The sequence below is a fragment of the Lingula anatina genome, chromosome 10, assembly GCF_051362555.1.
Source record: "Lingula anatina isolate TDL-2025a chromosome 10, LinAna3.0, whole genome shotgun sequence".
NCBI lineage: Eukaryota > Metazoa > Brachiopoda > Lingulata > Lingulida > Lingulidae > Lingula > Lingula anatina.
The window spans coordinates 14,256,789-14,271,395 of NC_141776.1; the positions used below are offsets into that span (position 1 = coordinate 14,256,789).

At 37.6% G+C, this 14,607-nt stretch overlaps 2 protein-coding genes across 4 annotated transcripts; one reads left to right on the forward strand and one right to left on the reverse strand.

The window, feature by feature from the left end:
• Nucleotides 1-511: 511 nt before the first annotated feature.
• LOC106163402 (uncharacterized) lies at nt 512-6,633 on the reverse strand. 3 transcript variants are annotated; one of them, XM_013540976.3, is made up of 3 exons: nt 6,363-6,618; nt 2,963-5,053; nt 512-1,827 (listed from the first exon to the last, which is right to left on the reverse strand). In XM_013540976.3, the coding sequence occupies exons 2-3, from the start codon at nt 3,087-3,089 to the stop codon at nt 1,076-1,078; spliced, it is 879 nt and encodes a 292-aa protein (XP_013396430.2). In that variant the 5' UTR covers nt 3,090-5,053; nt 6,363-6,618; the 3' UTR covers nt 512-1,075. The 3 variants fall into 3 exon arrangements, with proteins under 3 accessions (XP_013396430.2, XP_086853275.1, XP_086853276.1); XM_086997149.1 differs by lacking the exon at nt 6,363-6,618 and adding an exon at nt 5,260-5,512; XM_086997150.1 differs by lacking the exon at nt 2,963-5,053 and having other exon boundaries at nt 524-1,827; nt 6,363-6,633.
• Nucleotides 6,634-9,383: 2,750 nt separating this feature from the next.
• LOC106163394 (uncharacterized) lies at nt 9,384-13,741 on the forward strand. Its single transcript, XM_013540960.3, has 5 exons — nt 9,384-9,492; nt 10,022-10,237; nt 10,930-11,767; nt 12,051-12,175; nt 12,602-13,741. The coding sequence occupies exons 1-5, from the start codon at nt 9,435-9,437 to the stop codon at nt 12,913-12,915; spliced, it is 1,551 nt and encodes a 516-aa protein (XP_013396414.1). The 5' UTR covers nt 9,384-9,434; the 3' UTR covers nt 12,916-13,741.
• The last annotated feature ends 866 nt before the right edge of the window (nt 13,742-14,607 follow it).

Genomic DNA, 14,607 nt, shown 5'->3' on the forward strand with positions numbered 1-14,607 from the left:
TGTCAGTCACTGTGGTAGTTGTAGTTGTTAACCTTTATTATCACCATGATACCGAAATTGAGGTGTTTCCTGCATCTAATTACTTAATAATGCATCTATATTTGTGCTGATTTAAAAGAATAAAAAAAAACCTTCGAAAATGTAAAATATTGGCGTTAACATTTGCGTTGCAGTGTATAAGAATAGGCAACTCAAGGTTTTGAGTGTCAATTTAACACCTTTCTTTTTTGAGATGAGATACCAATCGGAATGGGGCGTAACTTCATCCCTGAACAAGATTTGTTCACAAAAATTGGCAAAGTTGACGACGAGCGTATAAACCACGATTCCGTGCCGTCATCTTGGTTCAAACGTTTTTGTTAAGGGGTTGTGAGCCCCTAATTATAAAATTTTATTTAACAAAGGCATTATTTTGTTTTATCAACGATAAACTCCGAACTAGGACTTTTAAGAAGAATCACTGACAGAGTTTTGGAGTACTGAGAAGGGTCACAATATCCTTCAAAATTAATTATGGTTTTCATTTATTATTATTATTATTATTATTATTATTATTATTACAAAATATTAAAACCAAGAATACCCAACTCATGACATATCATGTATGTGGTAATCGAATGCCGTAATATAAGAGGATATGGGTAACTTACATTTCTAACCGAAGAAAACTGTTGAATTGTTTATTTTGTGCTCCAGGTCTAGAACGGAAGGAACATACCGTCTCATATATTAATCGTACGAAAAAAAATTAATAATATAGCAGGCATAATAATTGTTTTAGTTTTAACGACTACCCTTCCTATCTCATTTACAGAAGTACGAAAAAAGACGGCGATGTATGAATATTCTAAACCTAACATAAATAAAAGGAATGAAGAGGCTCAGAATATACTTAGAGTTGAATAACAATCTCAACATGCACACTAGCATATTGCCTTTAACTTTACAATACAGTTATATTTATACAATTTTCGCCACATGCCTCAACTGGTTCATACTCCCTAAATAAAGCAAAAAGCGCATCTATATATGTTTCATTTACATGTATCTAAAGTATGTCTGTTTATTTATAAAGTCAGCATGTTCGAAGATGTCCAAGATAATCTCTGTTCTCATTTCTTGATTGCTTGATGACAGCATATAGTTCAGTGTGGTGCTGGAGTTGCAAACCAGATGTGTACGTTATTACAGTCAGCGCAGATTGATCATAACGATGGTTTCCATGGTTCGATCCTGCTGGGGCTATGCACTCCTTGGTCAATGCGCATTTGACCCATGGTTTCAGGATCATTTCATACGTGTCCTTCCTTTTGGACCAACCATTTAGATTCCCCGAGTACGAAGGTTTCAACTTGAAGGTTTTCTTGTCTAAACGCATGAATGTGCACATTCTTACATGGAGGAACATTGTTGTATCTTTATCCTGTCCTTGGAGGAGCAGATATCCATCCTTTTGAATCAAGTTATCTATTTTGGTTATGTTGCCTTCGATGTGACTACCGGCATCAATCCAAACAATGTTATCAAGTTCGTCTACCATTTGTTTTATTATTACTGGTTTCCAAGCATACTTTCTTAGATGCTTTACATGGCGCGGGTATTTCTCGAAAGGAAAACGTCGATATGCCACATTACACCATGTTTGAACTTCCTGCACTTGCTCTGGCGTCAATCCTAGATCCCACACCACTATATTCAGTCCTGGTGCCCAGTGCTGAGCTGATGCTACAAAGTTCCTCAGTCCAGGAGAATAATGTTTGGAATTCGCCCCCGTTACAAGAGTGAAAGAGTATTTTCGAATTCTGCTTGGGATCGGCTTGCGCGTTCCTGCAATATTAAAAAAAATATATACATTACCTATTCTGTAGCAAAAGAGAATTGAAGGGTAGTATAGGGTGCAAGAAGCACGTGCTCCGTGCGAATCCTCCTTTCAATCAACTCACAAATATCTGTTTCCAATAATTTATTTTATTTTAACAAATACAAAAAAGTAAATAATGCTTATTAATATCGCATAAACGATTTGTGTAATGAAACCCTGAACTTCTGACAAGTACTTTTGCGTTGCATTTAGGATAGCTAATGCATGGCTGGAGTCGTTAATTTGGGTATTTGCGCTCGCAAATCTAGGGCTCGAGTTAAAAAAAAGCCTCATCCGTTTATAAGACCTGTAAATCACAATTAGTAAATCACGCTGTCTTACACATGACAAGACCTTACATGACCTTGAACATTTGTCATATGGTGATGACTGAATATTAGCATTTCCTCTGTTATTCAGGTGTTTCATATGTAAAACTCGTTTCAAGCCACAAGTGTAAGAGCCAGGTGTCTCATAACAAGGAGTCTGTTATAACTCCTTGCTCATACTAAGTACAACATGTTTAAAGGAGAACTCATCTTTCGGAAACACTATAAATGTCTGACCTGGCGATTGTGATAACTACTGTAAGACAAAATCTAATCACCATATGAGTAAAAAATATGAAAAAATGGGGGTAATTTAGCTCGTTTTCGAGAGGTAGCGTCCCGAAAAATGCCAGGGGGTATGTGAAAAAGTCGTAAGTGGGTCCATTAAGTCGTAAAAGATCCAGCTTCACCGAGCATTCTTCGCCAAGTGCGGCGTTTTGATGACATATTCGTAATTCTTCGATCAAAATGACAACAAAATTTTCATTAAAGGACGAATTACATATTTTTTACATGTTTTATTAGATCATTAGTCGCTGGACATCGTAAAAAAGTACTCTAATATGAGAGGGCCTCCTAAGCCGTTCGTTTAAGAACCACCGCTTCGGGCGATTGTCATCATTGACGATTAAACAATCACTCTTTAAAGAGGAATTTCTCATATAACTTTTATATCTAATGCAAAGCTAGAAGAAATCAGTTCTTTTAGCTAGTCCTAGTACAAAGATATGAAAGGTTAGGCCTACCTCCGTTTTGTAGAACAAACACTCACCTTCATGAAGCGGTAAATGTTCTGTGTTTAGCCTTGAATAGAAATGAGTTACAGCAACTATCGTTCCAACAACTGCTAAAATAAAAACTGGGTTCTTTCGCTTTCGCGATAATCTCAAAAAGTTCATAATCCTAATAAGTAAAACGTCTTAACGCTTCGTTCAGTGGGGCATTCGCCAGGCTCAGCCTATTGTGTCTATTGTCATATTTTGATTAAAAATGAGGTCATTGAATTAATTCTTTAAGTGACTAAGAGTGGAATGTTCTAATGAAAAAGCAAGAAACTATATTAATACTAATAATAAAATTATGATCATTTTTGTTTCTTGTTTATTTAAAGTCTAGAGATCTAAAAAAAATGTTCAGTAAACTTTACAACATATCAGATTTATAAAGCTAATAGATAATAATGATAAAGAGATATACCCTGTACATGTATATATGCACGTCCACAGTGCAGGGTAACAGCAATGGCACATGGACGTCAGTGCCGTAGGGCGGAATTTGATTAAATAGGGGTAAATGTAAACAATACTAGTGTGCAGCGTCTGGATTTTAGAGCGCAAGCCATTCATCATGAGTTTCACCTATTGTTTGGATCGAGAAATAATGCTTGTAAGTTTGAATATACATGTATAACACAGCAGATGAAATAGTTAGCTGGATTAGTGTGTGATTCATGCATTATCATTATTATTATTCTTATTATGATATAACAAACTATTGACCAACAATAACCAACTCATGACATATCATGTCTGTGGTACTTCAATGTCATAATTTAAGAGGACATGGGCAACTTACATTTCTAAACGAAAAAAACCTATTGAATGATACACACCGTCACATATATGAGTCATACGAAAGGATTTTATTCATAAAGCAGGCTTAATAATTGTTTTAGTTTTGGCGACTGCCCTTCCTATCTCATTTACAAAAGTACGAAAGAAGCCGGTGAATGATATTCTAAACCTAAAGTAAAGGAGTGAAGACGCTACAAATATAATGTGGAGGTGTATAACAATCTCAACACTAGCATAGTTTGCCTTTAACTTTGTAATATATGCATATTAATAAATAATTTTCGTCACATACGTCAACTGATTCAGACTCCCTAAATACAGCGAAAACTGCATCTATACATGTTTCTCTTGCATATATTTTAAGTATGTTCCCAGCAGACAAACGACATTGATTCACCGTTGAATCAACGTTAATTTTTGGTGAATCAACGTTGAATCAACGTAGAATCAATGTCGTTTGCCTGCTGGGTTGTTTATGTAAAATTGGCTTTGCAATCACCATATGCTGATATAAGCATTCAATGTCTGTTTATCTATACAACGTCAGCATGTTCGAAGATGTCCAAGATAATCTCTGTTCCCATTTCTAGATTCCTTGATGACAGTGTATAGCTCAGTGTGGTGCTGGAGTTCCAAACCAGATGTGTACGCTATTAGAGTCAGCGCAGATTGGTCATAACGATGGTTTTCAAGGCTCGATCCTGCTGGGGCTATGCACTCCTTGGTCAATGCACATTTCACCCATGGTTTTAGGATCTTTTCATACGTATCATTCCTTTTGGACCAGCCATTTAGATTTCCTGAGTACGATGGTTTTCACTTAAAGGCTTTCTTGTCTAAACCCATAAATGTGCACATTTTTTCATAGAAGAACTGTGTTACATCATCATCCTGCCCTTGGACGAGCAGATATCCATCCTGTTGGATCAATATATCAATTTGTGTTATTTTTCCACAGATGTGACTACCGGCATCAATCCAAACAATGTTACCCACTTCGTCTACCATTTGTTTTATTATAACTGGTTTCCAAGCATACTCCTTTAAATTCTTTAAATACTGAGGGTATTTCTCGAAAGGAAAACGTTGCTATGCCACATTACACCACGTTTGAACTTCCTGCACTTGCTCTGGCGTCAATCCTAGATCCCATACCACTATATTCAGTCCTGCTGCCCAGTGCTGAGCTGATCCAACAAAGTTCCTCAATCCAGGAGAATGATATCCGGAATTTGCCCCCGTTACAAGAGTAAAAGAGTATTTTCTGCTTGGGGTCGGTCTGCGCCTTCCTGCAATATTTGTAAAAATACACATTACCCAAGAAGTATAACTATGACTGCGACTTTCAGCATTTTAGACAAATTTAACCGAAATGTCGTCGAAATTATCTAGACTATATTGAGGTTGTATCTGAGATCTTTTCCGATGGACGCTACGCAAAATGTTGAGAGAAGCGAGATATTTCTGCGTAGGGGCTCGAGGTTGCCCTCCATACCTGTATATTCACTGAAGCATGTCTAAATGGACAGGGTTCAGCGTTCAGCAAATTGCCATGGCCACGTAACTTCCTTAGGTATGTTTTAACAATTTAGCCTCCTTATATCCATGACTCCTGCTATATACATAGGCTCCCTACGAGTTCTTTATTTCTAATGCGTTCTCGACAAACTCCGGCCTATACGAAAGGTGCCGAACCAGTATAGATATAAGCATATAAACAGTTTGTGCAATCAAATCCTGGGCTTGTGGCAGGGAATATTGCGTTGCATTATGGAAAGTTAATGCGTGGCTGGAGACGTTAATTTGGGCATTTGTGCTCATAAATCTAATTAATCAAGGTTCGACTTAGAAAACGCCTAATCCTTTTATAAGACCTGTAAACCACGTTAAGTAAACCACGCTGTGCTACCTGTATACATGACAAGACCTGACCTTGACCTTGAACATTTATCATAAGGTGAACACAGATAATAAACACTCCAGTTGTTATTCAGGTATCTCAAGTGTATAACACGTTTAAGCCGTTCGTGTTAGAACCAGGTATCTCATACTATAAGTGCAATTAACATACATTGTTTTAAGGAGGCTCTTTCATAGTATAGAAACACCATATCTGCCCTAGCAATTTTGATAAAAATTGTAAGACAGAGTCTGCTCACCATATGAGTAAAAAATATGAAAAAAAAATGTGGGTAATCCAGCCCGTTTCCGAGAGATAGCGTCCCGAATAGCGTCACGGGTTTTGTGACAAATGGGTACATTAAGTCGTTTAAGTTTAAGCGTCACCGACTGTTCTTTGCTAAATGCGACGTAATGTTGAAGCTTTCATTAAAGGATTAATTATAATTGTAATATTTCGCTGTCGTTAAAAAGGTACATGTAGGCTGCTCGTGCTAATATGAGAGAGCCTCCTTAGCCGTGTATAGGCCTATGAACCACAGCTGACAGCTTTCATTTATAAACAGTCACCCTATTTTTTAAGAGGAATTTTTAACTTATATAAAACTAATGCAAAGCAAGAAAAAATCGGTCCTTTTAAGAGGTCCTATAGTACAAAGCTACGAACGTTTACTTCCGTTTTTAGGGACGAACACTCACCTTCATAAAGTTGATAATGCTCTGTGTTTAGCTTTGAAATGAAAATAATGACAGCAACTATCGTTCCAACAACCGCTAAAATAAATACTGCTATCTTTCGCATAACAGATGATCTTGAAGAGTCCATAATCCTGATGAAAAGAACGTGTTGGCGCTTGGTTTAGCGGAGCATTAGCCTGGCGCAGCATTTTGTCATATTAACCATTAGAATGACCTTGAGGTAGAAGTGTTGTTAAAATTGAAGTCAATGAAGTAATTCCTCAAGTGACTATAGGAGTGGAATGTTCTGATGAAAAAGCAAGAAATTGTATTAATACTAATAAAATCATTATTATTATTATTATTATTATTATTATTATTATTATTTGTTTTTTGTTTGTTTGTTTGTTTGTTTGTTTTAAGGTTAAAAATCCGTGAAAAGTTAAGTAGACTACAGCACATCAAATGTATAAAACGTTTAGCTGAGAATGATTAAAATTTATATAGGTGCATTTATATGTACCATATATTCAATTATTCATATCAACGGTATAAGCTGGGGAGTGATTTCCTCAGGTGTTTGTATCCGTTGACACCAGTTCTTTTTACCAAAACAGGTCCATTAACCTCATGTAAATGTTTAAATGGTGCATGTCTTTTAGAACTTAAGATGGAGTAGCGCGTGGGCCTTGTAAAACACATTCAGCTAATGTGCGTAATGACTATAAGGATATGCCAGACGTTCCTTTTATGCATCGTTTAACTTTATGCAGTTGGGTTTCAGATCGTGCAGCCACAGCTTTTTGTGCATGCAAATATATTAGCCATATGCGTTAATATGTTTATCCCTCCAGTTACAAGTCGACTATTTGCTTGGTTTTGTTAATATTGTGAAAAATAAAAAAATCCGCTCAAATGTGTGCATCTGCTTACTATCCAAAATGAATGAAAATCAATTATCTACACTGTAGAAAACGGGTGTATTTTGTTTGGATTATTTTAATTCAGTTTTTCATGATTGTATTTTCCCGTTTTACTGTTTGCACTAAAAGTGCACTTGATAACATCGACCCACCAGTTGCATCAGGAGTACGTGCCAAATGTTGATTTAATTGCCTTTAATCTTATTCCAGCTTTTGGCACTTACCATGGTATCAGCTATCAAAAGAAAGAGTTATGGTTACTTCCTTCACATTATCAGTTTGAGAAATGAGCTGATACTTGAGCTGCAGCCAAGTTGCAGGCTAGAGTCGTATTGGGAAATACTTACGCATGTCAAAACCTTTTCTTTAAAGCAGGAGAGTTTATCAGTGTTAATTAATTAATCACAAGGCATTACATTGTAGACAAAAGTATTGAGATAAAGACATTTTTATAATGCGGAACACCTCTAGGCAAGATTCACTTCATTTTTATTTCTCTCCGAAGCTAAATAAAAAAAATGGAACGCAAATAACCAAGGATTAATGTGCAGAATAAAAACAGATTAATTGTGCTATTTGCATTAATGATGTACACACATTACCATCTTATAAATACTTAAGTTTAATTACTTATGATGTAAGGGAGGAATATTGCAACCGAGCGAATACGCGCCGGGGGTGAAACACCACCCCTTAATTCCATTTATCTTATCTAAGCACAAGTATAAAGATTACATAAAAATTCATGTATCCAATGAATTGTTCAAATAGAAAATGTGAGGAATCGGGAATCCATTACCCTGTAAAACCTTAGAGCTCAGTTAGAACAAATTACAGATCCAAGGATCAAATATGGCGACCCAGCAATGCCGACCAATCCCTTGGTGGTCTCCCCGCCTCCACACGCACCGTCCCTGCAATATGGCCTAGACATTACACATCGGAGATGAAATGTAATCATTTTAATGACGCGTGTGGAGGCGGGGTGAGCATCAGGGGATTGGGCAGCCTGCTTTTAAGTGGGGTTGGCCATATTAAATCCACGGATCATCTGTTCTGAATGCGACCTTAGCTGTGTTACAAACCACACAAAGCAGTAAAGATTGACTTAGTTAAGGAATTAGTGTTTAAAAAGAATCCTGCTGCTGGGTAGAAACAAGAATCGTTTACATTCCGTAAGAACCTAAAGCCTACAATGGCCCAGGTTTGAAAAAAGGATATGAGCTGGATGGCCAAACGGCCACTCATGTCAGACACTGTGTTAGTTGCACTCATTGACTTAACTGTTGGTTGTAAAGTGCCGGAAATGGGAAGGATCTATTGTGTACAACGTAGCGCTGTTGTGACGATAAAAACCTCATATTACAGTGTCGCATGTGCATATTTTTTCTGAAATGTACAAGAAAACGTGTCCATGATCAGTAAATAAGAAGATAAAATGTCTTATTTTCGAGTAAAATTCGATTCTGCAGATAGGATACATTTAAAATCATGTTATAACAAAAGACGGACGACTGTTGATATTAGAGGATAGTTCAAAAAAATATCTGAAACTCAGGGAAATAAACACGTTCGTAATGAACATTAAAGGGGTAATAACTCTATATTTCACAATAAAAACATTGTGAACAACTCATGGAAATATAATACATGTATATTCTGTTTTACCACAAAAACGGCAGTCAAAGCTATTATTCTAACATCTGAGCTTGTCTTTAGACCACGTAATCTCCATTGATGGCTATCCTCTGTTATAATCCCTTAAAAGATTATAACAAAAAAACAAAACTTTTTTATATAAAAAAAAACAGGGACTAACTTTGAATGTAGAAATTGATTCGTCAACCATTGGTAAGTATGGACAAATTGTTGTTTACTCCGGGGAAATTAATTTTTTGGCCAAAACGAAGAGTTATTATCCCTTTAATATTTTACTCCTGTCACAACATAAATCAGACATAAAATTAATTTTAAAAATTATCAAAGGGACTGCTTATAATATTAAGGAAAGATTAATAACAGTGTAATAAATCATTGGTCGGGTGGATCCAACGGGATCTGGTTGACATGAAGTAAACAAGCTGTATTAAGTTCCGGGAACAGTCCATATATAAATAACAGCGCAACCCCACATTATCAATTGCCGTTAAGAGGGAAGATCATCTTTAAGATGGGCTCCGTAATGAAGTATGTCCTACTTGTTGTCGCATTAGGAGGATTCGTTAAAGGTAAGAATATACTGGGCCCGGTTGCACCAACGGGTCGTAACTCAGGAGTAGCAGCTACGCCCGAGTTACTCATCGAAATACATACTCAACAGAAAAGCCACTTGCGCCAAAGTGGGGTAGTGTTTGCGCCACGTACGCAGTTTATGTCGGTTCCAAAATATTCATATTCTGCTGTTTTTCCACGTTTGTATCATCAATTTCAGAGAGGGAAAATGGGGGCAGGTACTTGTTATGAAAAAAGTGAACTTTTTTTATCGGTTGACCCGCGCTTTTATTTTCTTAAATGCCATTTAAATCCTAGTTTCATTTTTATTAGAAGTAAATCCAAAATGGCAAGTATATTAAACCCTGAGTACGGGCCTTGGGCTTTTCTTATAAACAATGATCATTTGTAATATATTTGTAATATCATTTGTCATATATCATATAGAGATGTAGGTTTGGGCTTGATTATTTTTAACCCGAAAAATGTTCTCGTCATGGAACGCGTCACTTTTATATATAAACTGTTCCTATATTTCTGTTCTAGGACTTTGTGTGTCTGGCCAGTGGACGATGCTATATGAGCACGATGCTTCAGGAGCGGTGATAAGCGGAAGCCTTGCGGCTCTGAAAACTGCAGTCAAAAATGGCGCCCGTATTCGTATAGTGATGCCTTCTGGATATGCGGCAGAGGCGGACTATATTTTCATCAAAGATGGCGGTAGCGTTTGTGGACAATTCCTCTGGCACGTCAGCAAAGCTAGTAAGTTATCAAAATTATTCCGTATAAACTTAAGTGTATCATGTCCGGGATTTCACCGTCTGGTCGAAATTTCCTCGAAAATTATTCTCTTTCTACCCCTCACGAAGCATTGTTCGGCCCATTCCTACATTTGGCTTCAATTTTTCATACCATTTCTTATTTTATGATAAAGTTAAGTATTTAGTTTGGCCACCCACCTTTAATTTTAGACTGTTTAGAGGTGTCATATACTACATCGAGTTTTCCTAAGGAAAAGCAAGTTTTCCTGCTCACGAATCATTGCTTGAGCGTCCCTGCACTTAGTTTTAATGTCTCATACCATTACCAATAGAATAATATAATTAAAAATGACTGGTCAGTCAACTAGGATATAAAGATAGGAAATATAACTTTGGAAAATTTTAACATTCATGTGTGCTTATCCCTGGTACACTTACTTATTTATAATTCTTTACTCGACCCAATCAATTTTTTTTTCTGATGGCAAGTGCAAGTTAAATATAAACGTTTTAATTAGTATCTGTACTCTCCGTATTTGTCAAACCACTCTAGTAACAACCCTTGAATACCTTTATTTTTATATGTTACATTTTATTCAACAAAAACACTCAATGAAGAAAATACATATTTGCGGTATATTCCAGTAAGCACTGAATCAAAACAGTGTCAAGATTGCTTCGGGTACGTTTCAGGTTGGAACTCCTTTCAAGGCGACGTCTTCTGGTGGTGGAACATCTTCTGTACATCTGGAAAATATTACACCACACGCTACAACATCGGTTCTCACGTCCATCGGGGCGACTCAACGACCGCCACGAGACTGAAATGGTTTGCCAGGAAGGACTGGGCCACGGTGAAATATTCCCATGATAGCAGTGGAAACGGGGATCAAACTGGACACGAAGCTTTGGCGCAGCACATTAGAGACGGTGCCGAGGTGAGGGTCGTATCCCAAAGTTCTTCAGGCCATTTGGCATATGCTCCGTTGCAGAACATGCTTGTCAAGCCGCGAAGAGAGAGTGGTGGTGGATCACAGACGTGTAGTAAGGTTATGGGACAGTGCCTTACCGTCGTCAGTCAAATGATTACCGGAAATGACGTCAAATTCCAGAGTAATGCTTACTGGTGGTTCGTTCTTCTGTCTACTTCCGGATCACGTGACATGTCGCGTTGGAACGTCGGAGAACACGTCGATAGGGGGCACACCAGTGACAACATACCCATGGACTGGATGGTTGACCCATCGTGGAAAAAAGTATATGCAAATGGACCAACGGGGGAAGGGATTTTTGGCAAAAAATCTGAATTGATATCGGCTGTCCAAGATGGACATCGAGTGCGAATGGTCATGTTATACCCGGATGCCACGTGGTACGCAACCAACGTAAACAACGTTCGCGCCAGAAATGGTCATGTTACAGCTCAGTCCATACAACACGTCAGCATGGATGCAAATGCCGAGCGTTTCCAAGACAACGCGTACTGGGTATTCATGATGGCGTCTACCACCGGGACTGTTACACGTGCCAGGTAAGATCCAAAATGATATTGTGAACTCTATTTAAACCTGATGCAAAAGAAATCTTTTAAATACTTTGCAATTTGCGAAAAGTGTGTAAGGCTCATTTTTCGTGAAGCATCCGTCGCTTCAAATTGAACGCCCTTATGTAAAATATTTTTAAAATGCTTTTAAGTTTTGTATTTACAGCAATTAGGCTACAGAAATTATATCTTGTTTAAGTTCATATTTCATTAACCTTTTGTTTATTTACTGATATGGGTATTTTATCACTTGTATTTGCTGTCATTGCAGATATAACGTGGGAGATACCACAGCAAGAGGAAGCGACGTGCAACACTGGACAATTCACTGGTTTGTGGACACTCAGAATTGGAAAAAAGTTCTCTCTCATGGCACAGATGGAACCGTAATAGCAGGTAAACTTTGACCCATGACCGAGCAATGTTTCTTCCCATTACCTGTGAATAGTTGTTTAATATACCTTAACCCTGGGATTTCATCCAATGCCGTGATCCGTAAGGGGTGATATTTATTTGTTATTATTGTGTTTATTTATTATTATTTACAATTTTCTCTATTTTCGTGATCCTGTGATTTGTAGGGATATCAAACGACAAAGTCAATGACAAGCAAATAAATAAATGTTCAAAACAATAATAAAAATAATAAAATGCAGATGTAATTTATCATGTACAGTACGTGGCTCACGTAAATAGCAAACGCACCATTCACTTGATCAATTAACGACTAGAATTCATTGTCAAATCTGGTTACCAAGATGTAACTCCAGTATAATTTAAAAAAAAAAAACACTTATTCAAGGAATTATAAATTATTTTCAGGTTCAAGAACTGCACTGACATCAGCTATTAAAGAGGGCGCCTCTGTCCGATGCGTAATGGCCGATGGCCGTTATGCTTTTCCAGCTGAAAATGTTGCGATAAACGGAGATCACGTGGCCGCCCAGACTATCCACAGCATAAGTGTTGCAGTCAGCGGAAGTTCGGAGTACGTCTTGCAGAGCAACCCCTATTGGTGGTTTACCATAGTAACTACGCAGGGCGACCGAAAGATGTCGCGCTGGACGGTCGGGAGTCATCAGTCACGTGGTGACAGTGCCGACAAGGTGGCGATGAGTTGGTTCGTTGACGTGTGAATCACCCACTGATGAACTTCAAATTACACGTTTTAAGCAACCAGATTCTAACGTGGCCATTTTAGACTTGATTGTGATGATTTTTTCTTCGATAGGGAAATTTCTGTTTTATTTGGTTGAAATAGATTTGCATGATTAACCTGATCCGTGCGACGTCTGATATAGTTACATTTAGGCCTACGTGCACGTCTCGACTTTTCAGACGATGAACAGACGATCAAAGTGTGTTCCGTGTAAAGGGAAGATATTATTTATGTATCCTCTATCCTTTCCTTGTGCGCACTGCACTCTAAATTTTACTATCTATTAATCCTACTGTATATGAGTGTCCCTTATACACAAAATTAGATATTTTTATGGGTAAAATATTCTGAGGGCATTGCATCTTTATATATTAATTACCATTAAAACCAAACTTAGCCTTGATACTAGCCTTGATACATATTCAGATGTACACACAATGGACGATAAAGGTGTCACCCCCAGAATCAGAGTAATCAAAGTAGGTAGATCTTGAGTATATAGTTATAATGCCTGGTCTACGTATAATGTGACTAATGAGTATAAAACCGCTGTACCATGGAATTGTATTGTTGGTCTTTTTGTGAAATTTGATGTTAATAAAATGATACCAGGAGCATATCATTCCACAGTCATTTATCTCCCCCAAAGTATTGGTTCGGTAGGGGTGATACTTCTATTGTCCAGTGTGAGTATATGTGCCGAACACATCTAGTAGGGCTATAGGACGCAATGTATAAATGTTTAAAAAAAATACACCGTACGCGATGTACATGATGGCAAAATAAAACGATTTGGCCATGAAGTAGTTGTTGTTCAATAAGAGTTTATTTCGGCAACTACCGGCAATATGCACCCCCCCCCCCCCCCCCCTTCAATTTCTGAAAAGAATTACACCAATAGTCCCCTCTCGAAATTAGAATTTTGACTGGTTGAATCATAGTTCCGTACAAAATGGCACCGTTCGCTTCTGGGACCTTCATCTGGCGCCGAACCACACACCATGGGTTGGGGGGGGGCGGCTTCACATCCTTCAAATTATCCGTGATCCGCGGTTACAAACCTCACAAAGGAGTAAACTAAGATCAACTCAATTTAGGAGTCTGTGTTAAATAGGGATTCTGCTGCTGGGTAGAAACCTAAAGCCTACAGAGGCTTGGTGATAGGTTTGAAAAAGGCTATGAGCTGGATTGCCAAACGGCCACTCATGTCAGGCACTGTGTTAGTTGTACTCCTGTAATAAACTGTTGCTTGTAAAGTGCGGAAATGTGAAGAATCTATTGTGTGCATCGTAGCGCTAATGTGACGATAAAAACCTCATATTACAGTGCCGCATATCCATATTTTTCTGAAATGTACAAGAAAACGTGGTCGTCTAAGTGAGTGGTCATACGTTGATTAGAAACGGTATAAAACATCGAATCCAAGTGCAAGGATGAGTCGATCATGATCAGTAAATAGGAAGATAAAATGTCCGATTTTCGAGTAAAATTCGACTCGGCAGATAGGATACATTTAAAATCATGTTATTACTGTTGATAATAGAGGGAAGTTCATAAAAATGCATATATCTGAAACTTAGGGAAATAAACATGTCAGTATAATTAACATTAATATTTTAGCCCTGTCACAAAATAAATCAGATATATAAGTTTTATTAACAAAACGAGT

Coding starts and splice junctions, on each gene's coding strand:
- LOC106163402 (XM_013540976.3), bottom strand. CDS start 3,089: ATGAACTTTTTGAGATTATCGCGAAAGCGAAAGAACCCAGTTTTTATT. Junction 1,828..2,962: donor ACATTTACCGCTTCATGAAG/GTGAGTGTTTGT, acceptor TTAATATTGCAG/GAACGCGCAAGCCGATCCCA.
- LOC106163394 (XM_013540960.3), top strand. CDS start 9,435: ATGGGCTCCGTAATGAAGTATGTCCTACTTGTTGTCGCATTAGGAGGA. Junction 11,768..12,050: donor GGGACTGTTACACGTGCCAG/GTAAGATCCAAA, acceptor CTGTCATTGCAG/ATATAACGTGGGAGATACCA. Junction 12,176..12,601: donor AGATGGAACCGTAATAGCAG/GTAAACTTTGAC, acceptor AATTATTTTCAG/GTTCAAGAACTGCACTGACA.